Source organism: Daldinia decipiens (assembly GCF_022478715.1).
Source record: "Daldinia decipiens strain CBS 113046 unplaced genomic scaffold F4813scaffold_10, whole genome shotgun sequence".
NCBI lineage: Eukaryota > Fungi > Ascomycota > Sordariomycetes > Xylariales > Hypoxylaceae > Daldinia > Daldinia decipiens.
Window position 1 is genome coordinate 797129 of NW_026054553.1, and position 25183 is coordinate 822311.

The window sequence follows — 25183 nt, forward strand, 5'->3', positions numbered from 1 at the left end:
GACTCGAATCCGGCGTTCCTGGGTGTGGATCCCTTATATCTTGTAAGGATGAGGCTTAATTGGTACTATGTAACTGCACAGGTAATACCCGCTCTTACTCGCGCTCTATGCAGTGGCTTTGCAGCATGTGAGGTGTATCATCTTACTGCATGTAATATGTAGGTTCATATTAACGTATGAGGCTCGGAGTCAGGTGTTTCTGGGGCTTTGCCATGTTGGTATGTAACAATGCGAGTTTAGGGAGCAGCAAAGAAGACAATCTTATACGAAGATACACTTTGGGATTCCGCAACCGCTAATCAGGTACACGTATAGACAATTCCTGCACTGCCCACCAGGTATCATACAGGTTGTTTCTGTTCTTATCTTGGTGGGCTCATTGCCGAACACTAGCTTTACTGTCTTCTAGAAGCACTGTTATAATGGGCCTGCCATTCAACAAGCTGACGCTCCATAGACATTTTTGACTTTTTACTTGGTTCCCCAGTAACGAAGAACTTTTCTATTATATCCATCTCCCTAGTAGACGCATTAACTCTATCTTGTCTATCCGAGACTCGATCCGAAGGTGGGCAAGATGAGCTTATAGTGTTAGTGGAAGAATCATTGTTGGAGTTGGCTATGGATGAGGTATCACCTTGACTTATATGAGTAGCTGGAAGTACGACTAGACATGGCGATGGGGGTATGTGACGATGTGCGCGAAGATGGTAGTGGGCCTATCTGTGATGTGTCACAGATGTATATAGGTATAATATATAATATATGGATGGAATGTGTTGTCCACGTATATGCGTACTTAATGTACACGCGTGTGTAGAAGCACAACTGGGAGCTCTTGAAGTACGAATGAGCTGTTCCGAAGTAAGCAGACGTTAGTGCTGATGCTGTCCGAATGAACGTTTAAATCCGTCTTCTACACCGTCGCAAGCGTGAGTTTTGGCCCATCTTATATTCATAAACATAATCACGGTCATGATCGAACGCGCGTTAAGCACGGGAGGATAGGGGAGGATAGGGTGGATGTCGTGTCAATAGGGAGAAGTAGAAAAAGCTTTAAGAGCCAAAAGCTTATATGTTAAAGGATTCTATGATCGTAATACGATAGAGCTCTGATCAAATGAAAATTGGTGAAGCTACGGTCAATCCTAGTATGCGGGTAATCGGATGCGGAGTGGCAATTTTGGATGAGACATGGCGGGAGAGAGGCGCCGGAAGTTGAAAAATTCGTGTTGTAAGTCAACTGTGTCCTATAGCTGTTGACGAATAGAAGCGGCAAGTATAGCCGGGTCGAAATAAGAGATGGTGTTGGTAGTTGCGGTATTGAAAAGCGCCGATACGGAACGTGTTGTTGACAGGTACCTAGGTAACCAAAGGTAACCGGCATAGGACCTTCCACCCTTTAAGGCGAAACAGGTATATGTACCTAACCTAGGTACCTACCTAAGGACCCTTGTCTTCGCCGAACCAAGATGGGCGGGTTGCCAAGCAAGGCTATGGGGAGAAACGGAAGCTTGTTTCTTTCTTTCTTTTTCGACCTCGAGTAGTGCCAGTTGGCATCTATGTATTATGGGCTTGTGGGATTTGACCGTTTCGACCGTTTCGACCATGTATAGCGGAGCGCGAACCTTAACGCCATGGGTTTTTGTCTCGTGTAAGCTCAAGTCGGCCTTGTCAGATTTGCGAACTTTGGGTGTCAATGAATAGGGTGGGCCATGGTCTGTAACGGGTCTGTAATGCACATGGTCTTGAACAACACTCTGCTGTGAAAAAAAGTGATCAGTCAAGAATGAGAGAAAGTTGCATTTTTTTTACTACCATGCTGCTTGACCCTGGTACTAGGAGCGCGGCCCATGTAATTCATATAACAGCGGATTACATGTGATGGAGGGAGAAAATCTGGAGGAAAGAAGTTTGGCTTTATTGCTCTTTCTACACTTCCAGGTACAATACCTTAGGTAACCGCAACCCCCTCACCAGCGCTAAGCACCGTTGCGAAGCACAGCCCCCAATGGTCGGATAGCAGCGGGTGTTAGTAACGGGTGTTCCCTTGATTCTTCAGTAACAGCCACAATTCACAGGTACCCAGTAATCATAGCCACAAGCTGCGACCGTTCGGCGGCCCGCTGCGGTGAGTTCGTTTGCTCTCTCCCCTCTTACACCTGGACTTTTGGGGGTTTGAGTAAGAAGACACTTACAAGCGACATCACAAGATATCGTAACAGGGTACCAATTAAACAATTCTTTACCTACCTAGGTAGGTAAATAATACTAGCAGTTATTATTTTTCATGTCTTATATCACTCTTATTATTATGATAAATATTAGCTCTTTCCAAATAGAGTCTTTTTTTAAAACTAATATCTTCTTCATACTGGATGTAGGTAAACCAAGCCTTACTCTCTGTCACGATAGGTTAAGGTGGTAGAACACAAGAACATACAGGGGTACTTCCAGTGCTAACAGACCTTTTCGACCTTTTCGATTCGGGAATCGCCCAGCCTACCTCATAAACCCTTGCCCCCCTGCCCCTCTCCCTCCCGCCTGAGGGACAGCCTAACTAACTGCCTTGTAGGCCATCACGAAAGAAGCTCGCCAATTGGTTTAGCAGCCGGCATCCCCATAGTGTTATCACCAACGGGATCGTACAGGCATGTAGCAGCCGCTACAGGTACTAAATATGCACTTCCGATCTAACCTCATCCTCATCCACCAACTCATGCACCAAGTTGACAGTCCCTATAAAAGGCTCCACTAGTCCCCTTGAGCCGCGAGCCTCGTTCGCGATGGATTGGATCTCTCTTATTAACACTCTTCTCCTTTTCGAGAAGTGTTTCTTTTTTAAATATTTCTTAGTTTGACTTCTCAGAGGGTCTTTACCCTTAATTATTCCTAAAAGTTCTTAACAAATAGATGTTGTGTTGTCTTAGTCGCTACAATGAATTCAGCTTCCCCTACTACTAGCACATCTACAAATAGAGGTGGTCGTCCTAAGGATTGGACCGAACCCCGAGCCCGAAGACTCGTGCGACTATATATCTATACGAGATTACCATTTGAGCATATATTAAAACTTCTAGAAGATGGCGTTTGGAAACCTGGGTATGTTTTCCTTGTCCGCCATTCTACACTAGATCACATTGCTTACTTTACTATATTATAGCAAGGTATGTAAGAAGAACACCCTACCTCGGATGCGATGTCTCTTTCGCAGCGGTCACTTAATGTACCACTCTACCATCTTCCTTTCCTTCCAAGACACCTTAGTTCACGAGTTACTAGACAACACTGAAATTAACTAAGCCTCGACTATTCGTCCACGATGCTAACAAGCCCATCCAGGATGCTGCCAATAAAGTCAAGAACTCACTCCTCGGAAATGACCCTCGGTGGATAAGACCTAAGGATGAGGATGACGAGAGAAGACGTATCACAGGTCTCAAGAACAGCCGACGCGGGGCGAAGTTCTGCCAGAGGGTATCATCATCGCATCTTACCAATGAACACCTAAACATATATGGCTCTGGTTGGCATGACGATGACAGCTTAACTCTTGCTCAGTCGAAACAGCCCTCCTTTGAGAATATTAAACAAGAGCCAAGTCACTACGGCTCCGAAGTTGGAGTTGATCATTTCTCTTGGACTCCTAGTGGCCTAAACATATCTCGCCGGAATACCAGTCTAACTAATTCTACCGAAACTAGTATAAGCAGTAGCTTTCGGGAGAAGCTTCCTAATGTGTCTCCAGACCAAGCGAAGGGTGCTTGGCGTGTCTTAAAACGGTTTACCTTCCCCAAGGATCTTGATATTCACCGAGGAACTTCTTCTTCCCCCGTGTTCCCTCATGGGCCGCCGATTTTCTCTCCCCATGATGAACAAGCTACCCGTGGTTCGTCTAGCGCGAAATACGCCCTTCCTGGTGACTTCCTAAATGCAGATTTATTTAATAGAGAAAGCATATGCGGTGTTGGATCTCCATCTCACGAGACCGAGACCTGCTGGTGCCGGATCATCAACGAGTTGGGATCGCCATATGAGATATGGCCAATCACTAATGGCAATCATACTATCCAAGATGTCTCTTCTAATCAAATTAGAGATGCCTTTGGCAATACAATATTCCATTGGCTGGCTAGTGCAACCGAAGACCGAAATTCTTTCCTCAATATCGTCACTCAAGCGCTACGTCACAACCCACTGATTAATGCCACAAACACAGCTGAGCAGACATTTCTTCATCTTCTACATCCCTCTTGGTTCGAAGATGAAGTACTATTGGAGCAGCTTCTCAGCATGCTTAAAGACGCCAATTTTAACATTTTGGCAACTGATGTTTACGGTCGCAGCTTTTTCCACTTGCTGCAAAATAGGAGGGGGGGTCTGATTCGTGTACCGTCTCACTTATTCGATTGGGAACTACTTAGGCGACGGGATGCATTTGGAGTTAGGCCAATGGAATCCCAGGCAAGACAATCAGAGCCTCCTATTGTACAAAACATGACCCGCGCCAATCCCTTGAACGCCAGAAGTTCAAGCAACATGGACTCTCTACCAACATTTCTCGAAATACCTTCTGAACATGGAGTTGATGCTCGAATTCGATCTCAAGCTGAGCTTCTACGAATAGTCGTAGATGCTATTAAGGTCGATGTTGTTAACTCAACCAGCCAGAACTCCTTGACAGAAGATCTGCACGGACGTAATGCGCTCCATGCTCTTGCAGAAGTCGAGCTTGACATTGAGCGGGTCCAACATCCCACCGATGATCACCAACGACATAAGAAAAGAAAATACAAGGAGGAGGAGGGCGAGCCAAGGCCAGAAAGTAACCACAATAGCAAGCGATTGGAGTATCTCGAAGGGATTCTTTCTACTAGTGTTGATGTCAACCATTACGACAATCGGGGACAAACGCCATTGATGGCATTTATCGCGCTGAGGCCGGAAGACTCCAGATCGGATAAAGAAGATATGGAGAGATCAATCCAGAAACTTGTTGAAGCGGGTGCAAATCTTGAGAAGCGCAATCGCGAGGGTAAGACTGCCCTTCACGTCGCTGCCTGCTCCGGGAAAAAGGTTGCCTTAAAGGAGCTTCTTCAACTGGGAGCCAATCCTTATGTTCGTGACGCATGTGGTTTAAGTGTTCTCGCCGCGATCGACGAACTATGGGTCCATACCGAAAGAGACGGCATTCTTACAGCACGACTAGAAGCATGCCGAGGTGTTTTTACGAGCATTGTTCAGCCGGATGCCCAGGAGCCCAGTGTTGTGCAGGAATGGGGGGTTAGAAGACCAGTAGCTAAACCGTGTCAGTAACCAGCTGGCGATTGCTAGCCTTAGCAATGAGATGTTACTGAGAAAGTGCGAGAGACGATGTATGATCAGTTACAGCACCGCGTCGATTCTATTTCTGCAAAGGAGTTTTTCAGGTCTCGATACCCTTGTATATGTTAACGGAGTTTGGTGGCCGGAGGTACAGTTTGCCTTTGATAGGCTGAAATAGAACGGGGAATCGGATTAGGTACATAACATAGAATAAAGGAAAAAAATTGCTCTGCTGTGTACCCCAGGGGGGGGAGGGGAAACTTTGATCATGTCATGTCTGCGCCGCTGGGCTGTGGCTACTCCCGTCTAAATTCATGTAAGATGAATATTTTATGCGCTCGTCACTCTTACATGGTATCTGCAGGTAGGCTTAAAATTGTGTACGTAAGACCATAGGTTATTCTCTTGCCGTAGAGAAAAAGCACGCATATGTAGTGCGACGATAGTCTCATGTAGAGCCACATAACTTAGTAGGTACCTAAGGTAAAAGTAGATCCATGTAGCCAGATGACGAGACTTGATGTAAAATACTCCGATCTGCTAGATGATAGGTACCCGCGTACTTGGGCTCCCTCCTAATTTCCATTTTAGGCATGTGGGACACCCAAGGCGGCGTCAGCTATTGGCCTCTCTTTACCTAGCCCGAGGTTTAAGTTCCTATCCACCATGCATTCTAAACCCAACGGGGCACTGTACGTGATAAATACACCGCGAGTTACATCCAGGATGAAATTAGTTAAATGTTGGGCTAGCTGATGCTATGTCCAAATCCGGATTTGATGAAGGAGTACACATTTTAGAATAGAATCTGGCCTTGTTCGACACAAAGCCGCTAGGTAAGTGCGCGAGTTTTTATCTCCCCGATGGTTTGTTTACCCAATGTGGGTAATCCGCCATCCTATCGTGAGATTTGCCTAGCATTGCCGCTTGCTTGTCATCACTGGGGGAATAATATTTAGCATCACACAGCAGCGATATACAATCTTATTGGTAACAAGGGATACGATGCAGCTCTAGCAGGTAGGTATCTAGTGACTCTCTGTATCATTCCAAAAGCAGGTAGCAGTAAGTAACACAGGTGAACACAATTAATACCTAATATACCTAAGATAAGAGACATAATTAATTCTACGCTAAACCACCCCGACGCCAGACATCATATAACAGACAGCCCCTGGTAGAACCGCCAATGAGTCATGACGAGCATGTATATAATCTTGTCGTAAACAGTATCCTTAGGTATCTCCTCGAACTTGGGTGGACCCCCCTGAGAGGGGAAGCTGATGGCCAGTTTGGCACTGAGCTCATCTTCTAGACGATACTGCTCTTCGTTGCTGTAGTACTGCCCTGGCTCGGGAGGTCCGATAAGTCTCTCCTTCGCGCTCGCTCTTGCGCGGTCTTCACGCCGCTGCTCGGCTCTCTCGTCGAAGAAAACTGTCCTGCCCGGTTTCCGGGGCTCGACCCAGTAAACCGGAGTACGTTTAGTGGTAGTTTTCTTGGCCTCTGGCGCTTGTTTGGCCGCTTCGGAGGCATCTGGCTCTTCCTGTGCTTCGCCCTTGTCGCCCTCGGCGTCGCGTCTGGCCTTGCTCTTGATTTGCCCGTCCAGCTGGTCTCGGAGAACCCACCACTTGTCGATGTTCTCGTTTCTGGCGTCGACGAACCTCATCAGCCAGCTTCTCCTGCTGTTCGCCGTGCGAGGGTTCTTGATGGCCCGTTCGTCGGCCGCGTTCCAGGACTGCTCGTATAATATCCAGTCGTCAAGACGATCCCTTAGTGCCTGGTTCATCACATCAGACGACGGTTCTGGTGTTGCTAATAGTACTAATTTCATGTAAAGCGCCCGGACGAATTTGAGGGTATAAGCAGCTACCCTTGCTTCCTTTAGCTTTGCAGGGCTAGTGATGATTTCGCTCTTCTCGTGTATTTCAGCTCGAAGTCGGGGTATGTCGTTCTCCATTTGCCGGAGAATTTGCTCTCGTCGCTCTTGCGTGTTCGGGGGAGCCTCCGGTCTGTAATAGTTTCTCCGGCATAACCTCAATCTCTTGGAAAACTCGGGTGCGTAACTGTTTAAAGTGTCCTCCCGGTTCTCGACAGTGGGGTTGAGAAGTCTCTGGTACTCAGGTCTATCAAATATATCCATAAAAGCCGCGTCGCTATAGACGTCTTCAATATCTGCGTCGACATTATCCATAGTTATAGTGTAGTTCTCAAGGAGACGTGACTTTTTTGGACCTGGCTGGCTTGATTCAGACGGCGACAGTGATCTTTTTTTGGGCTCCTGTTCGGCTTGCTTCTTTTTCTCTGCTTCCTCGGGGGCAAGCTTGCCGCCAAGCTTCAGCTTTAGATCCAGTACTCCTGGCCGTTTCCCTAACCCGTACAGCCATTCGTCCGTGTCGCTTGGGAAATCAATATACGTGGGGCGCCCGCCCTCGCGAAACAATTCTCGGTGTATCTCTATAGCAACTAAAGGCATTCGAAGGCCGAGCAGTGCCTGATCAAGGATTTCCTGGGAAAAGAAAATAAGTTCACGACGATCTGCATCATCCCGAAGGTGCCTTTGTTCAAGACCGATGAATTCGTTATATGCCCTCATAAATCTTTTATGCTCGGGTAGAGTGTCACCGACCCACGATTGCGATGCTGGGGGTGCGATATCACGAGCCAAGTATGTCATTTTCGTGATATGACTCGCAATATTCCGCTTGTAAGAGGTGAAAGGCTGTGAAGAGAAGTTTTCGAGGCGAGTCCATAGCTTATAGTGGAAATTCTTAAACTTGCCCAGATCTTCGGCACCGTCTCGTACGAAGTCGTAACAAACGTCAAGAAGTTGAACTGCTCTATCGAAAAGCTCACGCTCAGCATCAGCACCATCCTTAAACATTTGTCTGGAAATTTCGCCGAGTAATTCTATAAGATTCGTATAAAGAGATATGAAATACGGCGCAGTTTCGTGAAAGCCGGCAGTAGTGAAGTCGGTAAACCCATACAGTCCCGCAGCTTCGATCCGCTCGAGCCGAGTGGTAAATGACTCTGCGGTAGGTGCTGCCGGAGGCTCTGCCGCAGGTTCTGGACTGGGATTGGAAGACATGGCTGGTCTAGATTTGGCGTAGGTATTACTCAACTTCTTTGAGTAGCAATGCTAATTTTTATAGAATCAGTGTCATCCGTACCCAATCTTAGCAGTTGTTAAATACTGAGTTTCATTAGCAGTAGGGTATGATTATATGGAAAGGAATCTGAGTTGTTGGATAAGTCGAGCTCATAAATGAAAGAAGTTAGGGAGCCCGCAATTTCGAGGTAAGCAAACACAACAAACCCGCAAACATGTTTTTAACAAAGACCAACAATCGTGAATCAGGCAAGAAATACATATTTGGATTGTTTGGAGGGGTGGGGTTGGTATTTGACGCCGAATCCGTCTGCCTTTGTCTTTCAACGCTCTGCACAACAGCAATGGCATCACATACTGCCATAAGCGGGTTTTCCTATCCCGGTGAGGTATTCTGCTTGCAGCGCGTCACCCAAATTAAGTCGCTATCTATTTTCCTTTTTCTAGTTTCTAACTTGAAATGATCTTTTTTTTTACTCGATTTTCCCTTCTCTTTTAAAACGCTGTAGTATTCTATAATAAGCTTTGGCTTCATATATCTTAACGCCTACTAATTATCTAAGAAATCAAATCTTATATTTCAACTCGTACGGGAACAATGGCTGATAATATACAAGTAGGTGGCTATGAAGACCCTTTCGTTGTAAAAGACGCGGGGGGGAAGGGGATGGGCTGTTACGCAACGAGAGATATCAAGGCCGGCGAACGTGTGCTTGTGGAAAGGTGCCTCCTCTGGCAAGTAAATCATACGGATATTTATGAAAGAACCAACAGTCTACTCCGGTCTTATTTAGCACTGAGTGAAGCAGATAGGGCAAAAATTCTGGAATTACACTCGGACAGAAATCCCAACACTAGATTTCGAAACGAAGCAGCATTTGAGAATAGCGGCGAGTTAATAACAGCTGATCAGCTTGATGAATGCGTCACCGTCAGGCTTGTTCATGCTGCCAACAACTTCGAGATAGAGAATTCTAAGAAAGCCCCGGACGGGACACAAATTCCCCCTCGATCTGGCGTCTTTATTAAGGCAAGCAGATTTAATCACTCCTGTGATCCTAATTGCTGGTACACTGCAACTGCATGGACGGGTCATTTTATCTGTACACCAATGCGGCCCATCAAAAAAGGCGAGGAAATCACAATCAGCTATATACCTAACCAAGCGCCCAGGGAAAAACGGCAGGCTGCATTGCGGAAGTTCTGGAAATTCGGATGTCTATGTAATAGATGCGAAGGATGGGATCTTGATTACGATGTTCAACTCGAGGAAGCATACAGGCTCCAGTATCCCAATGCCGACGAAGACACATTATTACCAGGCTTTATACAAGGGGGGAGAGAGGCGGAGGAGCGCCGTATACTCCGGCGTGCTGAGCTTCTGGAAGCACTGCGCTGGCCTCCAGAGCTATATTTCGGGTAAGTTGTAATCATATCGGCAACTATATTTACCAAGACTTACAATTTGAAAAGGTACCTAGATGCGGCGGAGTATTTCGTCCAGCTCAACAAAGAACTCCGGGGGGCAGATTTGAAGCAGAGCCTAGTCTACAATCAACGAGCTGAACGTTACCTGGACAATGCAGTGGCAGTAGGAGAAGAAGTTTGGGCGCCTGGTGAGATAATATGGCAAGACACTATAGACTATGCGCAGAAGATCAAGTTAAGAATTGCTGAAATAAAGAAAGCTTTAGAGGAGCCTAGTGGAAGCTAGTTTTTGAATAGTTGATGTATATAGTATAGGGATGTATTGTTAATTACTGGGGGATGTTCCAAGGCCATTATAAATCGAATTAATAGATCTCTACTAGAGGTAACATATCACGAAGGACTTGAACCACAAAACTGTTTTAACAACTTGGGCTGTACAAGACTTGTTGAGGTAGTCTCCGTATTAGGCTGCTGAGCCCAAGGGTGCTAAAATCATCGCCATGTATGGTGGCTCTAACCGCTATAGTGCTGACTAGGAGCCATGTTGGCGACGATGGTATAAGTCAAACCACCCTTACTGGGGCCACCCTAGTGGGGGCCACCCATTTCCCATACAAAATCAACAACTTCGCATGTCTATAATTAATTCAAAACAATAGATAAAAATATACAATCTCTTATGTTTTACTTTGCGATCATTATAATAGCTTATGTATATTTTATAATATTTAAAATCTAATGTTTTAATAGTAAAATAATAAAGTGTATTTTTAATGTTATTTTAAAAAATTTTAAAATTTTAATTTTATATGGGAATTTTATCAAATTACCATAAAACTTTATAAACGCTTATAACTTCTCAGATAAATAAGTTATATAATTGGCCCTAGATTTAAAAGTTGTATTAAACCGTCCCTTATTTAACGATATAGATTCTACATTTATACCATATTAATTGGTAAAGTTATAAGCAATAATATCCCTTAACAGCTTTGCATATAAATTTGTATGTGTAATTGTTAGTGTATACTCTTGTATTCATTTCACCACAGATATTAGCCCTGCCATTTTTTCAAAATTTTATACCTGGTGAAAATCCAACACCGTACTCAAAGTCAAAGACTGTATAATTTTATCTATTTTCTTGAATTAAATATAGATATGCGAAATCGTTGATTTTGTATGGGAAATGGGTGGCCCCCACTAGGGTGGCCCCAGTAAGGGTGGCCCCAGTAAGGGTGGTTTGACTTAATAGGTTTATCACATAGGACGTAATTGCTAACGAGCAATTACGGCGTCGTTTTTGTGACAAAGTTGTGTTTGGTTATTTATTTTCTTGATAGTCCAATATGATCCCTTGGACCCCTGCGAGCTTTGGGCGTCAATCATATGCGTGCCCATTTGGTGACTTGTTGTTGTCTGTTAGAGAGCGTCTTGATTCGGTGACTTTATATCAGGATTCCTCCAAAAATGTAAGCGCCAAGTGTTATAATAATATTGGTACCTAATATGAATTTAAGACGTTAATTTTTTTCCAATCCCTTACAAAGCTTTCTATCGTATAATAAAAAACGATTCAACTCAAGCATTAAGTCTAAAGGTTGTTAATTCCGCAAAACAACGTCATCACTCTTATAACGACATAACTAGGTAAGTAACCTAGAACTATGTAATAAAGCAAGCTCGTCGGAAATGGATTATGTCTAAACCCGATCTATCGGCAAGGCAAAATTTAATGGAATTCAAATTCAACATGGCCGGGGAAATAAATGGGTCGAAGTCCGATATTCTCTCGGTTGTCTGCATGTTGCCGCAATCCGGTGCGGGACGAAAATAGTCGCTAAAGCAGGGATCATTGTGGTGACGGTGAATAAACACGTCCCCCCCAGCAAGTCTCATTTTCGTCACTAATCAAACATTATATCGGGTGGTTTCACGGCTACCCGGAAGCAATAATAAATATTTTGGAATTCTCAAGATGCATGTGCCGGGACTGTAGTTCTACCCATCGGATCCGATAGGCTTGATCTTCGTTGTACAAAACTAGAGATCATAACGAGATTATGTAAGATGGTTCAACAAGACCCCGAGAAGGGATAGCGTAAGATATCAAAGGGTGGTAGGGTTTGTGTTGACTTGCATGAAAAGGTGACACTATTATATACGTTGTACATGTACGTAGATAGATTAGAAGCCGCTCTTCCTCGATGAACTGCTTTTCTTCGCCTTTTCTTCTTTCCTTCCTTCCTTCCCTCTCTCCTCTCTACGTTGTCCTTCACGTCGTCCAAATTTTGTTAGTCAAAACCTAAAAACCATTCTGTACTTAAATGCCACGCTAAGCGGTCCCCGAATGGTACTTGTGTCGTTTCTCCGCCTTACCTTCCATGTGATGGGTGACAGCCCTGCGAGGCTTTCTATCTTAGATCCCTGAAGTCTCTCGCTTGTCCCGCTAAATAGGTTTGGACGTACCCATAAAAAAAAGAGATCCACCAAGGTACATATGTAACCAAACCTTACCTACATAAGATACTTGGATGAACATGTGTTTCTACATCTTCTTGATAGAACTATTTTTATATATTCCTAGGTTAGGTAGAGATACGATAATATATCATCACCTTTTTTCACTGTTATTTAAATTGTTGTTATGAAGACTATAAAACCTTGCTAATCTCATCTCATTTTATTTTTTGGTCCTACTCATCTTGCGGACATCCCCCTTTCCATTAAGTAACCTACCACAGTACCGTCAAAACAGTGCGTGATTGGTAGCCATACTGTCGATTTGCACGGATCAGTGCACGGTCTCGGCCTGTGCCGGACAGCCGGGTTAGCGCGTTGCCTTGTGCCGGAAAACCGATCAAACCAGTCCAGGGAATTTCTTCAAACCGTCATACTTGGCATTGAACAATCCCGACCTGTCGCATTGAAGGCTATCAACCCTTTTTACAATCCTATCTTTCAAAGGAGAGTCCATTCGGCGGAAGATGACGAGCCATTCATTCATTCCATGATTGAACACACTCTTTACTCTCCTTCCAGCTACGCTGTCTAATCTGTCCAACTTCGCATGATGAGCACGTCTCCAAGTATCGAACTCACCACCATCAGCAGCAGCAGCACAAGCTCGAGGCGCGGCCAGAGCCAAGCCGAGAACAGTCGCCGCTATGCGCCGCAGCGGACAGGAAGCGCAGGAAACGCAGAAGATTCCGGGCTAGAGTCCCTACCGCTTGAGCTGCAATACCTTATCATCTCTCACCTGGACTTGACGAGCTTGATCACCCTGCGAGAGACATGTCCGTTGTACCGCCAGGTCATCACGGTTGACGTCGTCGGCAAGCAGTTCGCTACCCCGGACGGTGGACACGATCCCGTCCTGCAGAGCTGCTGCACTGAATGTCTGTGTATGCCGGGGCTTGATCGCCTGATCATAGATACGACGCGTCCAAGCCACACGTGGCGGTCTATCTGTTTCCGGTGCTGGCGTTATCGGATGAGCCGTGAGAACCAGCGCAAGCACTGGCCGCTGGTACAAATGGTCAACGGCGACTGTGGCTACATATGCCACTTCTGCACCTGGCCGGTGCACAGCGGCGCCTCTAACAGCCGGATCAGAAACATGCATGCCCCTTGCCGGGTGAGGCGACTCGTCGTAGTTATATCATGGCTAATCATGGCCATCATACAATTCGGCCTCGGCATGCTGGCTGCCGTGCTAGCATGGACCATGTTCCGGAATACGTCAGCAGTTTTAATACCTGCTACCGTATGTTTATCCTCACTTTCTGTTCGGCATTCCAGTATTCTAACGCGACTCTTAGATCGATTTCGGTCTAGCGGTGATAGCAGTAATGATATTCGTGGTCCGCGTAGGCACCACGAACGAAGTCACGTACACGCGTGCGTTGGCCGTAGAACTAGTAATCACATTCATCCGCATCCCTCCCGTTACCTACACCGCACGCGAAACCGTTATTTCCGAGACGACCCAGGGAGGCCCACTCCCTAAATTCGGGTTTGGCGTCTTTTTAATTAACCTGTGAGTCCCCTTACTCGTCTGACAAGGGTTATGATGCTAAATGTTCTTCACTAGAATATTCCGGTTTTTAGACACGGTTGGCTACACATTGCTGAACTGCGGTTATGACCCGCGAAATATCTTCCTAGGGCCAATGCCCTTGAGAAAGAAACTACTCTATGGGTTTTGTACTTTCATGGTATGGTTTGCGTTTATACCATTTTGAAGACTAAGTAGTTATAATAGGTGGCGAAGGCCTCAGGCTTGCCACATGATCGATAATAGCAGCACTAGATGCTGCAATGCTAACGATTTTGCTATCATTTTGAGCGTATGCCATTTTACATCTTCCTCATTTCCCTATGATGGGCATCATGACCCTAAGGGGTAGTTAGATTAGCAAATAGGGAATCGAAACATCTTGAGCCATACGACCTGGCAGCTTTGATGAATGTGCTCGTATCATGTCGTTACTTGATGCTATCATGGTGCCTTACATAGGATATGCCATCAATGTTCAGACTTATTATATTACATTAGCAATCGCTCAGTGAACATTGAGTGCGATAACCCCACGTAGACAGGAAGTCATCTACCAGGCATATACGAATACATGCCTCGAATCGATATCGGCCACGACACGCGCACCAGAGACAGAAATCACGTTTATTTTCAACTAGAATGGACATGGATTTTAGACCATTAAACAAGATGCTATCCGATGTAATGGGCTTATTTGGTGTCCCGGGAAGTAGGAAACAGCCGTTAATGCTGCCCTCGGAGACTTTAGCCGGAAATAAGGAACTCTTCATGACTAATGATTAACTTTTCTTGCTACAGGTAATAGGGCTTTATATTAGGTAGTTGATCTAAATAATTTATTCATTTGCAAGGTTCATAGTTATTCGTGCTCGCTTCTATTAGGTGAAACCAATAACCACGGATGGTATTTCGCATAACAATATTATCTACAACCCCTAGCAGCTGCTGGAGACTTCCTCACTACTCTTTTGCCAAATAAACCTTAGACCCCTTAGGTACGACGATGCTCTCTCGCCTAGTCGGAACATCCGAATGTATGGCTATTAGGTTGGATAGGCTCTACAGGACAGGACGATACATCGTTACATGAATTGCATTCGAATGTCTATAGGTAGACGAATTCACCATCATCATCTAGGCTAAATGTTTGGCTCCTCACTGCTGTCTGCCCTATTGGGGTTTCAGCCTTGTCTCGCTCCAAACCTCCATCAACCGAGCAGCTCGTAGAGCAATGTCCCTCGCTTCGTCAGTATTTGTTTTCTCCGCCTCCTCCTTAAATCTCCTAGTCCAGAACGACCAGCGGTCCGGTCGTAATCCGGGTTCCCCGTGGAAAAGCGATCCGCCCTTAAGCATTCGGCGGTCCTCGTTGGAAAGCTCCGGGTCCGGATCCGCGGCCAGCCTTTCGACTAGGACTGGGCCAAAGAACTCGATATACGTCGCCGCGGTTATCAAGTCTCTGTCTAGTGCACTGCTCTTTGGAGGGTTCTTCTCCTCTTCAAGCGCATCGCGCAGCATCCATATGGGCTGGTTCGCGAAATGGATGACTCCAGCGCCCATGAGCCTGGCGGAGAAAGCGTGGAACCGTACCCAAGCTTGATCAATACGCAACTGTTCCTCTTTGACCTTTGATTGAGCAGGTCCATTAAGATATTCCCTAAAGGCAGCTGCGAGAACTGGAAGATCGGTCCACAGCCGAGACTAATCCGGTTATCAGCTTTATAACTTAGGTGAAGTTAGTAGGAAGGAGACCCGGTTAACCTACTTGCCACACAGTGATTCCAGTATCGGACAGTAGGGTCAACTCCCTTATAAGCTTGACTAGTTTATCCTGGGCGGCATGTTCATACGGGATCTGTTCTGCGATAGAAATGATACCTCCCCATAAATCAAAAAAGAAACCATCATCCAAAGTTTTGCTACCGCTCTTTGGCTCAGGGGGAAGCTTTGATATGGCGGCGGCTACTTGCGCAGTAGAGACAGAGCTGTCCAGTTGGAGATAATCATTGAGAATGTTGAAGACGGCTTCCTCAACGAGTACATCCCCCTTGATATCTTTCCGCTGTAGTTCGACCTTATTTGCCATTCTGTAATGGTAAAGTACCTGGATGTGTTGGTATTAAGAAACTTTGCAAATCCAATACGGTTGGGTTGTGGTTATAGCTGCTGTTTGTAATTGAGACCGAAAACGTGCATCAACTGCGACGAATGAATGAGATACCTACCTCTCAGAACCAGCACGTGTCTGCATCTTAGATTTCTTAGCGGACAACTATTTTACATCATAGGTAATGTTTAAAACAGCTCGGCTTAGCCTAAAGAGGAAGGTGATGAATGATACCTATCTATTATGCGTGGTACTGATCGAATACATACATAGGTCAACTTGTGATATACTTGATGAGCTAAATACCAGAAATATGTTACAGAATCCACCAATATTTATTGGCAAGATTGGAAATGCCAAAATGCTAGAAACGCTAAAAGATTCCTCCGTCCGATGCAGTTCCGTCTGTCTGGGCCTATGTATGAATGAATTGCGGATTCCCCCATCAGCGCCACCAGCTATGCAGTAAATAAAAACAAAAACCAACTCGCAATCATAAATGATAACAATACGATAGGAAAGAAAACAAAAACATAATGCATAATATAAGTCATAATTCCGACCATTCCCATTCTCATTCTTCATCACTTCTGTTTCGGCAGCATGTCTAGCCCTATGGAGCTCAAGATTGACGTCATGCGCATGCGAGACTCATTTTCGGAGAGTGGAGTTGGATATTGCGGTGACCTTAGGTGTTGGTCTTCAGCGTGGAGGTGCGGGTTCAGGAATCGCTGTAAGTTGTAATTCACGTCGAGGGGGACATTAATATTGGGTCTCTGGGCTATTTCGGGAGCAGCGTCTTGACTAAGTAAATGATGGATATGAGCAAAGCCTCAACTCATTGGCTTGAAATAGCTTAAATTGAGGCACTTGGAGAAGAATACCTTAGGTACCTAAGGTATGTACATAAATTATTAGGTAATTAGGTAGATACTCACTTTAAATACTGGACAGCACGTGCGGAGCCATCGACTTGGCCGTTATTTGCCATGATGCAATTTCCAATTAGAAACTAATTGAGATTTCCAGTATTATGGTTTAGGCCTCGTTTAGCGTTCGGCTGCAGCCGCTGGCAGGTGGGAAAGTTGGACCCTGCGCGAAACACAAATTGAAGTGTATGGGGTAGATTAGGTAAGATCGGTAAGATAGGGCGATAAACTTTGTCGTATTTCGTGCAACTCTTTCCACTGCTGAACAAAACACAGCATCAACAACAACAGGGAATAAGACGAAGAAACAGCAATTGCCACGTAGCGAATCGAGAATATATCACATAACAGGTTATTGATCGACACATGAGTAACTGAGCCTGTCGATCGAGGGCAGCTTGGAGGGCCAAACCTGAGATTTATGTAGAATCCAAGGACACAATCTTAGGATCAACCCTCCTCTTCCCAACTCCCCAGACTACCGACGCGATGCACCGCGCGGTGCTTCCACGGTCCAACCATCGACAAGGTATTCCAACCTTAACCCCCCACGAGGTAAGGCCAGGCGTGACAGGGGAAGCTGATACAGGTCTCTGGGATGATAATTAGTAGCGCGGCGCTAAGTGGAGAGGTTTAACCAAGTATAGCTAGCAGGTAGCTTCACATATAAATTTATATGTAAGGTACAAAATATCAGTGGATAGATCAACTATTCATAGCAGTATTTTATCCAAACCTACACATGAATATTCGGAAACAATCTTTCGGTTTTAAAAAACATTAACGTTTTGTACTATCATATACAAATCTATATGCGAAGCTACCTGCTAGCTATACTTGGTTAAACCTCTCCACTTAGCGCCGCGCTACTAATTACATATCATCCCATCAGTCCACCAATGCTGATCCCCTAAGTTACCTAGGTAGGTAGGTTACTTGTTTGGAGACGCAAGCCGACAACCCGATCCAGTAAACTAAACAATTATGGGCTGATCTCCTTCTTTTCTTTTCGTTTCCTCAGATAAAATCTGGCGGGAGCTGATTGCTACGTATGAGAAAAAGCCGATCGGGCAAACATGGAACCCAACTATCATGAACAACATCCCAACCCGTGTCGCTCCGTCCCTAGTGACCTAGCATTTTAGCCCTCGTGATCACAACTTCAAGACGATCATGGCCTATTTTCACTAGAATATTGATTTAATAAGACCATTATACTGCTATCAAATATGAGTATCTTGTTAAAAGGCGATGGTGGCAACATTCTACCATGGTGATCGCTTGGCCGCCTTTTCCAGAAGACCCCCACGAAATAGCGAGCCTCCTTGGAACAATCGAAGCTCACCGAACGGCAATGACGTTAAACTCTTAGAAAGGTCACGACGCAGAAATCCCCTATTGTAAAGCAATGACGTACGTTTGGGCATGGAGCTAATTGTTGAGCTAGGATGTGAAGGTAACGGCATTGATTGGCATTGGATCGCACTCTACGGCAGTACTCTCTAATTCCGAAGTCTAGAACACCAAGATTACGTGCGAATGGTCCGCGGGCAAGTAATTAATTAGGGCAATGTAGAGTCTAGAATCTAGACTCTTCGAGTTGTATAGAAATTTGACAAGAAGGGGAAAGTAAAATAGAAATTTTTTTTTCTTGGCCAAGCTACGTCATCCCAGCTGAGAGGGCGAAGAGCTGGGTGAGAGCGCTTACCCCCTTTACCCCTGGACCCTGAATGACTGGCGTATGAGGTATGCAAGGCAACGGACCCTTAAATTTAGGTACCTATGTAGTCTACTACATATGTACCTATGTAAGATAATGGGGAAATGGACCCAGGAAACATGGAATTTTGGGAAATCTCGATGCTCCGCAATCGCAAAGACATGCATACTAGGTACCTACCTAGGTACAGATAATCGACTATAGCGGTATTAGGCTAGTATTCCCTTCGGTAGGTACATACATATACCCCTCCGATTATGAACCAATCAACTACAAATAGACATTTTGCTGATCCTTTAGCAAATCAGGCCATTTTACCATTGCTGCCTGCGAATCAATAGTAGGCGAATAACAAAGTCCAATTCAGGCGGACCGTAAGGCGGACGATAAGGTTCTAGGTTAGCTACGTACGGTATGGTACGGTACGATATTAGATGATTGAGATTCAAATTCGCCTTCGCCTACGGAAATAAAGAATAAAGCCAAAAACAACACCGGCTGCTAATACATTAATAGATTGCCGGATTACTTCCCATGTCTCCGAGACAAGGCATGGTACAATACGTACCTACTAGTACAACATGTCTACAAGGAAGGACGCCTTACCACAGATCTATCAGGTCTAGACTGTTCGCAGTTGCTGGGATGCGAAGCCACAAGCATCCATCAAACAGCTGTCGTGACCCTCCCACTGGCTCCCAGATCAGAAGAAAGCTTTGACCCTCAAAAAGAATGATTCCCATGGTGGTCTTATTCTGATGTCAACATGCATTTCGAATTGAATATTGACTTTTAAGGATTCCGACCTGCAAATCATGCGCGACTCATCGCAATCTATCGCCAAAGTAGTGAACGAGCTGGGACGACACGACAAGGCGTCCAAGGCTAGCATTTCTTGAAACCCTCGTTACTATGTACAATTCAGGGCCCGTATAGTTTCTTCATGACGGGCACTACCGACGAGACGTATGTACGAATGAATTCCCCCACTTACATCCTCCCTCGAGGTTGGATGTTAGGAGTTCTGCCACCCCTTGCCGAATCTCATTCAAAGGGTTCCAAACGTCCATGAACTCTCCCATGAGTATTTCTGGCCTGGTCCGGTAATCTGCTTTTCGGCTCGTCCCCATTCAGGGCTTTATGCATGTCATATTAGCTCACATCATACACAACAACCGACGTTTGTAAATTTCGCCTTTAGGCGCGGGGAAGACTTGGAGTGCATCGGATGACGGAAGAGAGGGGGCAATCTTACTGATTAATGCCATCCACATAATCTTGAGCCTCGATGGCGACACAAGAACTCCTTCCCACCTTCTTGACGGTCTCGGTACCTTGCGTACTCTTTAAGTCGGCAGTCCCATCCATCCAATTGCATGAATAAAGCACGATTCCAGGCTGGTCGGTGCGTAGATCGGCAGTGATGCCAGAAAAGGCGCTGGCCAAACTGACGACAACAGCATCTTTGGGCGCACCGTCGATCAGAAAGTAGCCGTTATAGCCCTCACAAGCGCCGCCGCCGCCGCAGTTCCCAGCAAACTTAGGGTCGCCTCGCGCATGGCCCAGGAATAGGCCGGGATGGCTGGAGAAATCGTTGATGCTGTTAGGCTCCGCAGTTCCAATCTTACCCGTAGGCAAGGCGCCGTCGTCCGCGACCAAGTACCGTTTCGAGTACGGTAAGTACAGAGTGTGGTTCCAAATCTGGTCCGTGTCTGGATTCTTGAAGGCGTCCAAGTTGAAGTAGGTGTGATGGGTCAGCATGAGCGCTTTGCAGGCCAAGTTAGCAATGTAAGCACACCAAGGGCTACGTCATAAAGGAAAGAAACGTACGAGTCCTAGCCTCGGGCGACGTTGCCTCCATCTTGATCTTCCATGTGCCCCCTCTGACGCTGTACGTCACTTGGCCGTGGACAAGACCCAGCATTCCTTGGGACGAGTTCGACGCATCCTTGACGGTGAAGGTGATGGAGTCCTCGGTGGCATCGGTTACGTTCCACACGCGGTACGACCAGTTGTTCGTGCCGCTATGTAACGTGTTGGTCCCGTCGTTTATCTGAGTGGTGTATGTTGTGTTGTCGATCGTGTACTTGCCCTTCCCAATGCGATTGACATAACGGCCAGGGATACTGTTATACACTGGATGTCCTGGGTCCTTGGCTGAAATCAAAGGTTAGTTTTCTTTCTTTCTCTCTCTCTCTCTTCTCTAAGGACGATGTATTCTGGGGAGCTCAATTACGATAATATTCTATGTCCTCGTATCCGAGCACCACGTCGACATCTTCTCCATTCTTATCTTTGACGAAGAGGTTGGTGAGCGTAGCTCCATACGGAATGAACTGGAGTGTGTATAAGCGTCAGTCTATCTGCCAACTTCATTAGGACACTATCGCCGAACCTGCGCTTTTATTCCCGACGATGATATCGTGTACTTCCCATCCTTCCCAGGGTTCGGAGCTTGAGCAACTGCAGATGTCGCTACCGCCAAGACTGGCAGGGCTAGTATAGAGCACCGCATCTTTTCAATTGGTTCCCGTCGAACGAGTTTGGAAAGTATGTATCACAAGCTCAGTTTCGAAGTAGGAGAAACGGAGTGGACAATAAGCACAGGCACAGACACAGACACAGACACACAAGACAAGCCTCGAGGAACACTTGGCTTATTACTACCACAACCTAGTATTCCGATATAGCCCCTCCCTCCCAACATTCCCTTAAATAGTTATCCGCGGGGGCAGAGCAGCATACTGACTAACGCCATTAGCAAGAGCGCGCGAGTAAGCACAACACTTTTGGGATCATATCATACCGAGAGAGGCGATTCGGGATTAGTGTGGGGTACATAGTGGAAGGATGGGGGTTAAATAGCCTGATATAGCAGTAACCAGTAATCTCACGATGTTTCCGGGTTCCCCTTGGGGAAATAGGTTGGAATAGCAGCCAGCATATTCGGGGTAAATTCAACCTTGGACAAGAATATGTGCGTCTGGCGGCTCAAATGTGCTGGACATTGAGCCATGGGCGCTTATGTCTTAGGCGCCTTGGCATATCTGGCTTAGAAGCAAACATAAATTCATATAAATTCATATACGCCGCGGAGCTCCCAACGGACTTTGCGGTACTCGCTATAGTATCAATAATCCGTAGCGAACTAGACCAGGTTTAAATCTTGAACTATCCCTGGTTGTAGATGAGGATATAGAGATGTTACTGTGTTTAGATTACTTTAAACGACGCTCTTTGTCCGGGGACTTTGAATACAACCACGAGATTTATTTGGTAAACTAATTAATTGTAACCGCATAGAGATATCGGGATGAAGACGTGATTTCCTCTTAGTGCCTATTTATGTATCTATGTGTTAGTAATTTTTATCATAAGAAGTCCTTAAGCAGCTCTTTGCGACTAGATCTACAATTGAAAATATATGAAGCTTCTTGAAAGTTGCCGCCAAATTTTTACAATAGATTCTACAGATCGCTGATAATCACTGTGTTTGTTTATGAAGCTCTGAGCTGAGTAGAGTTATTTTACTCTTCGTGACTTAGAGCGTCATTAATACACATGAACAAAGGAGAGATATCCCCCTGGCTGACAATCGATTATCGCAAACAGACAGCTTTGTTAATGGAAGCTTCTTTACACCGAGAATTAAATGGAATGCTACGGGTTCGCTTCAAATAAAGCTACTCGATGTTTCCGGTTATATCTGTATTTCATGGCCAATTGCGCATGGCAGGTCCGAATAAAAGCAATACATCTGTTCTAATAAGTGCCAGACATACACTAAACACCGTAGACCCCTAGGTTCATAGTAATCTTCATAGTAATCACGCAAATATTCGTCTATACGTATTATCCTAAAGAAAATACGAAAATACGAATTATCAATATGACGGAGGAAAGAAACGGGACGGGGGTTGTGAAGCCAACTCTGAATTTACACCACCCCGTCATCCAAAGTGTAACCCGAGAACGGCATAGACATAATGCGGAAATGCGCCGTGTCAGACAAGAGCTTACCAGGTTAGAAACAGAGCAGGATCGCTTATGGGTAGAAAACGAGCAGCTCAAAACTCTGCTGAATCACTTACCCGACGATAATTCTTTAGATCAGTTCGTTGCACGCATCGGCGAATTAGAAAAACAGAACGATGCCCTCGAAGACGAAGTCCACAAATTACAAGGCCTGTCCCCTGACGACGCGAGAGAGTTACGGGCTGATCATTTTCCTACGCACGCCCGTAATAGTATAACACGGGATGACCTTGCCCTTGTAAGTACAGTTTCTTATATCTCTACGATAATAAAGCCTACTGACGGGATATTTATAGGAATACAGAAACTTCGTAGACGAAATTATAAATCTCATATATCAGTGGGTGTCACCCCTATTAAACGACGAGAAGCACGCTGCCGAGGTTATCCAAACCGCCGTAAGAGACGGGACCGCCAAGGAATTCATCGGTTGGATGGAAGCGTACCCGGACATTGCCCGGCTCTCGTCTTTTAACATGTCAACCGAATATGTAATCTTAGCCATCGTCATGCGATGGATAGACAACGAGATCTTCGAGGCGGAGGTGTGCGGCATCGCCCCCGAGATTCTCACCGCGCTGGAGAACATCGAAGACTCCCTTTACCACAACGTCAAACCGCAACCGCGCCCCGTCGAAATCAGGAGATGGCGCCAAAATACAAACTACGCGCTACTACAGCATCCCGAATATAAAAACACGCGCGACGCCCACGAGAAGAAACTGGCGGGTGACCTGCAGCACATACTGCGCTTCCTCCCCGGCGCCGGCGCCGCGGGCGCGATAGACAACATCCGCAACACGATGGTGTTCCGCGCGCTGGAGATCAACGAGCTGTTCGCCACCTCGGTGGACCACTTCCAGCTCCAAGCGTGGGAGTTCCTCGCGGGACCCAACACAGTCGAGACCACATCGGCCGCCGAGCTGTACGAGTACCGGGAATGGTTCGAGCTCGAGGACCCGCTCGACAACGCCAACAAGGTCGACATCGAGGACAAGAGCCTCGAGGAGGCCACGCGCAGGCTCGATCCCGTCTGCGCGGTCATCCCCGCCGTCGTGCTGAGACACGCCGAGAACCCCGACGACGTCACGCTGTGCTGCAAGTCGTACATCGTCGCCTCGTGGGGACTGCCCAAGACTAGGGAACGCAAGTGGAACGAGCAGACGGCGAGCTTTTTGAACGAATTGCTGTCGGGCTAGCGGGATAGCTAGCTAGCTTCGAGATGTTTTAATATTTAATAGGGAGGGGAGGGGAGAGGATGGGATGGGATGTGATGCCGTTCGTCGACCGGAGGAACCATGTCGGGTAGGACTGATACCTACATAGGGTTGGCTATAGGTTAAGAGTGTCTGTAAGGGTATTGGGAGCTGCTACCTACCTACCTAGGAGGCTTTGAGGTAGCGCTTTCTATTCTCCCTGGAATCGGGTTTCCACGTATTAGTCTGCATCGCGAGTATAAGACAAGGTAGTTTAGCGAATTTAAACGAATTGTATAATGGTTTATACATACCTGTTAGTTATTAAGATAAGAAACTTAAGAGAGGTCACCGTCGGCCACACGTTTTTTAGTCCAGGCGTTGTAGTTAAGGCCATATATATACTCTGACCTCACTGTCCTTCTGATCTAAGGGATAGCTGCTGTCTAGTGTATATTGCATATCAGTATATTGTTTCGTAAATGAACCCTTTGACCTCTCTTTTAGCAAAGTATATTATGTACTAAAGAGCTATAAAAAATACCTGCAACTACCACCGCTGGAGAATTCCATTTTGAAAATCAAGATAGGGGTTAGCCCTGCGATAAGTGAGAGATGGCTAGGTCTTTCGAATCTGGATCTGCGATGATCTTGGTATCTGAAGATGAATTATCTTTGAGGAAATGCCATCATCTTCAATTAGATATACATTTGCTCTTTTAGAACAGAATAAGACCACAAGTCCTGTGTAGCAAGGTAGACGAATCCTAAAGCTATGAAAAGCGAAGATAAAATCTCCCCAACTTAGCTAGACTCTCAATGATTTCTTATTCATTAGTAATTTTCAAAACTCTAGGCATCGATTTTAACTGTCAAGCTGATGCGAATTAACTCTCTGATCTCACCTCAGGCTGTAAAATCCTCAACGCAACGACTAATCGGATAACGCCGCTAGTATAGAACAGAACGCGCCAACTTCGTACATAAAACGAAAATAGTATTTAATTGCTCTCCTACCTGTCTACCATAATAGATAACTTGTCCCACTCTTACGGAAGTCATTCATTGTGTAAACTTGCGTACCAGACTAATAAGTTCTGGAAGCATTCCAAATGTTGTGGGATTTCTAAATATAGCTTCCTAACCTACATCATATCCCACCAGAACGTTACGGTCCAATCAAGCGCTCCTGTCCGAGGACTAGATAGGATTATGCAAGTCGATATTGCAAACTGTAGAAGTGTAAGAACAGTATTTAAGCCATTAGTGATGAG

General features: G+C 45.7%; 8 protein-coding genes across 8 annotated transcripts; 4 read left to right on the forward strand and 4 right to left on the reverse strand.

The window, feature by feature from the left end:
- Nucleotides 1-2194: 2194 nt before the first annotated feature.
- Nucleotides 2195-5786, forward strand: F4813DRAFT_354691 (ankyrin). Its single transcript, XM_049242776.1, is given in 3 exon segments — nt 2195-3102; nt 3122-3123; nt 3341-5786. 3 exon segments carry the CDS (start codon nt 2939-2941, stop codon nt 5314-5316), a joined length of 2142 nt encoding a protein of 713 aa, XP_049101302.1. The 5' UTR covers nt 2195-2938; the 3' UTR covers nt 5317-5786.
- A 465-nt stretch (nt 5787-6251) lies between these two features.
- F4813DRAFT_354693 (uncharacterized protein) lies at nt 6252-8605 on the reverse strand. Its single transcript, XM_049242777.1, has one exon. It carries the CDS (start codon nt 8411-8413, stop codon nt 6482-6484), a length of 1932 nt encoding a protein of 643 aa, XP_049101303.1. The 5' UTR covers nt 8414-8605; the 3' UTR covers nt 6252-6481.
- Nucleotides 8606-8773: 168 nt separating this feature from the next.
- Nucleotides 8774-10349, forward strand: F4813DRAFT_354696 (SET domain-containing protein). The gene is made up of 2 exons (XM_049242778.1): nt 8774-9853; nt 9908-10349. Exons 1-2 carry the CDS (start codon nt 9033-9035, stop codon nt 10146-10148), a joined length of 1062 nt encoding a protein of 353 aa, XP_049101304.1. The 5' UTR covers nt 8774-9032; the 3' UTR covers nt 10149-10349.
- Nucleotides 10350-12434: 2085 nt separating this feature from the next.
- Nucleotides 12435-14458, forward strand: F4813DRAFT_354699 (uncharacterized protein). Its single transcript, XM_049242779.1, has 3 exons — nt 12435-13631; nt 13687-13904; nt 13959-14458. Exons 1-3 carry the CDS (start codon nt 12936-12938, stop codon nt 14107-14109), a joined length of 1065 nt encoding a protein of 354 aa, XP_049101305.1. The 5' UTR covers nt 12435-12935; the 3' UTR covers nt 14110-14458.
- Nucleotides 14459-14747: 289 nt separating this feature from the next.
- Nucleotides 14748-16259, reverse strand: F4813DRAFT_354701 (uncharacterized protein). The gene is made up of 2 exons (XM_049242780.1): nt 15688-16259; nt 14748-15623 (listed from the first exon to the last, which is right to left on the reverse strand). The coding sequence occupies exons 1-2, from the start codon at nt 16006-16008 to the stop codon at nt 15096-15098; spliced, it is 849 nt and encodes a 282-aa protein (XP_049101306.1). The 5' UTR covers nt 16009-16259; the 3' UTR covers nt 14748-15095.
- Nucleotides 16260-16613: 354 nt separating this feature from the next.
- On the reverse strand, nt 16614-17020 carry F4813DRAFT_388049 (uncharacterized protein; the record flags this gene model as incomplete). Its single annotated transcript, XM_049246643.1, has 2 exons — nt 16614-16833; nt 16968-17020. 2 exons carry the CDS (start codon nt 17018-17020, stop codon nt 16614-16616), a joined length of 273 nt encoding a protein of 90 aa, XP_049101307.1.
- A 2542-nt stretch (nt 17021-19562) lies between these two features.
- On the reverse strand, nt 19563-21433 carry F4813DRAFT_29356 (galactose mutarotase-like protein). Its single transcript, XM_049240656.1, has 5 exons — nt 21074-21433; nt 20915-21014; nt 20509-20835; nt 19934-20444; nt 19563-19814 (listed from the first exon to the last, which is right to left on the reverse strand). Exons 1-5 carry the CDS (start codon nt 21191-21193, stop codon nt 19727-19729), a joined length of 1146 nt encoding a protein of 381 aa, XP_049101308.1. The 5' UTR covers nt 21194-21433; the 3' UTR covers nt 19563-19726.
- A 976-nt stretch (nt 21434-22409) lies between these two features.
- On the forward strand, nt 22410-24431 carry F4813DRAFT_354715 (uncharacterized protein). The gene is made up of 2 exons (XM_049242781.1): nt 22410-22951; nt 23010-24431. The coding sequence occupies exons 1-2, from the start codon at nt 22568-22570 to the stop codon at nt 23910-23912; spliced, it is 1287 nt and encodes a 428-aa protein (XP_049101309.1). The 5' UTR covers nt 22410-22567; the 3' UTR covers nt 23913-24431.
- Nucleotides 24432-25183: the final 752 nt, after the last annotated feature.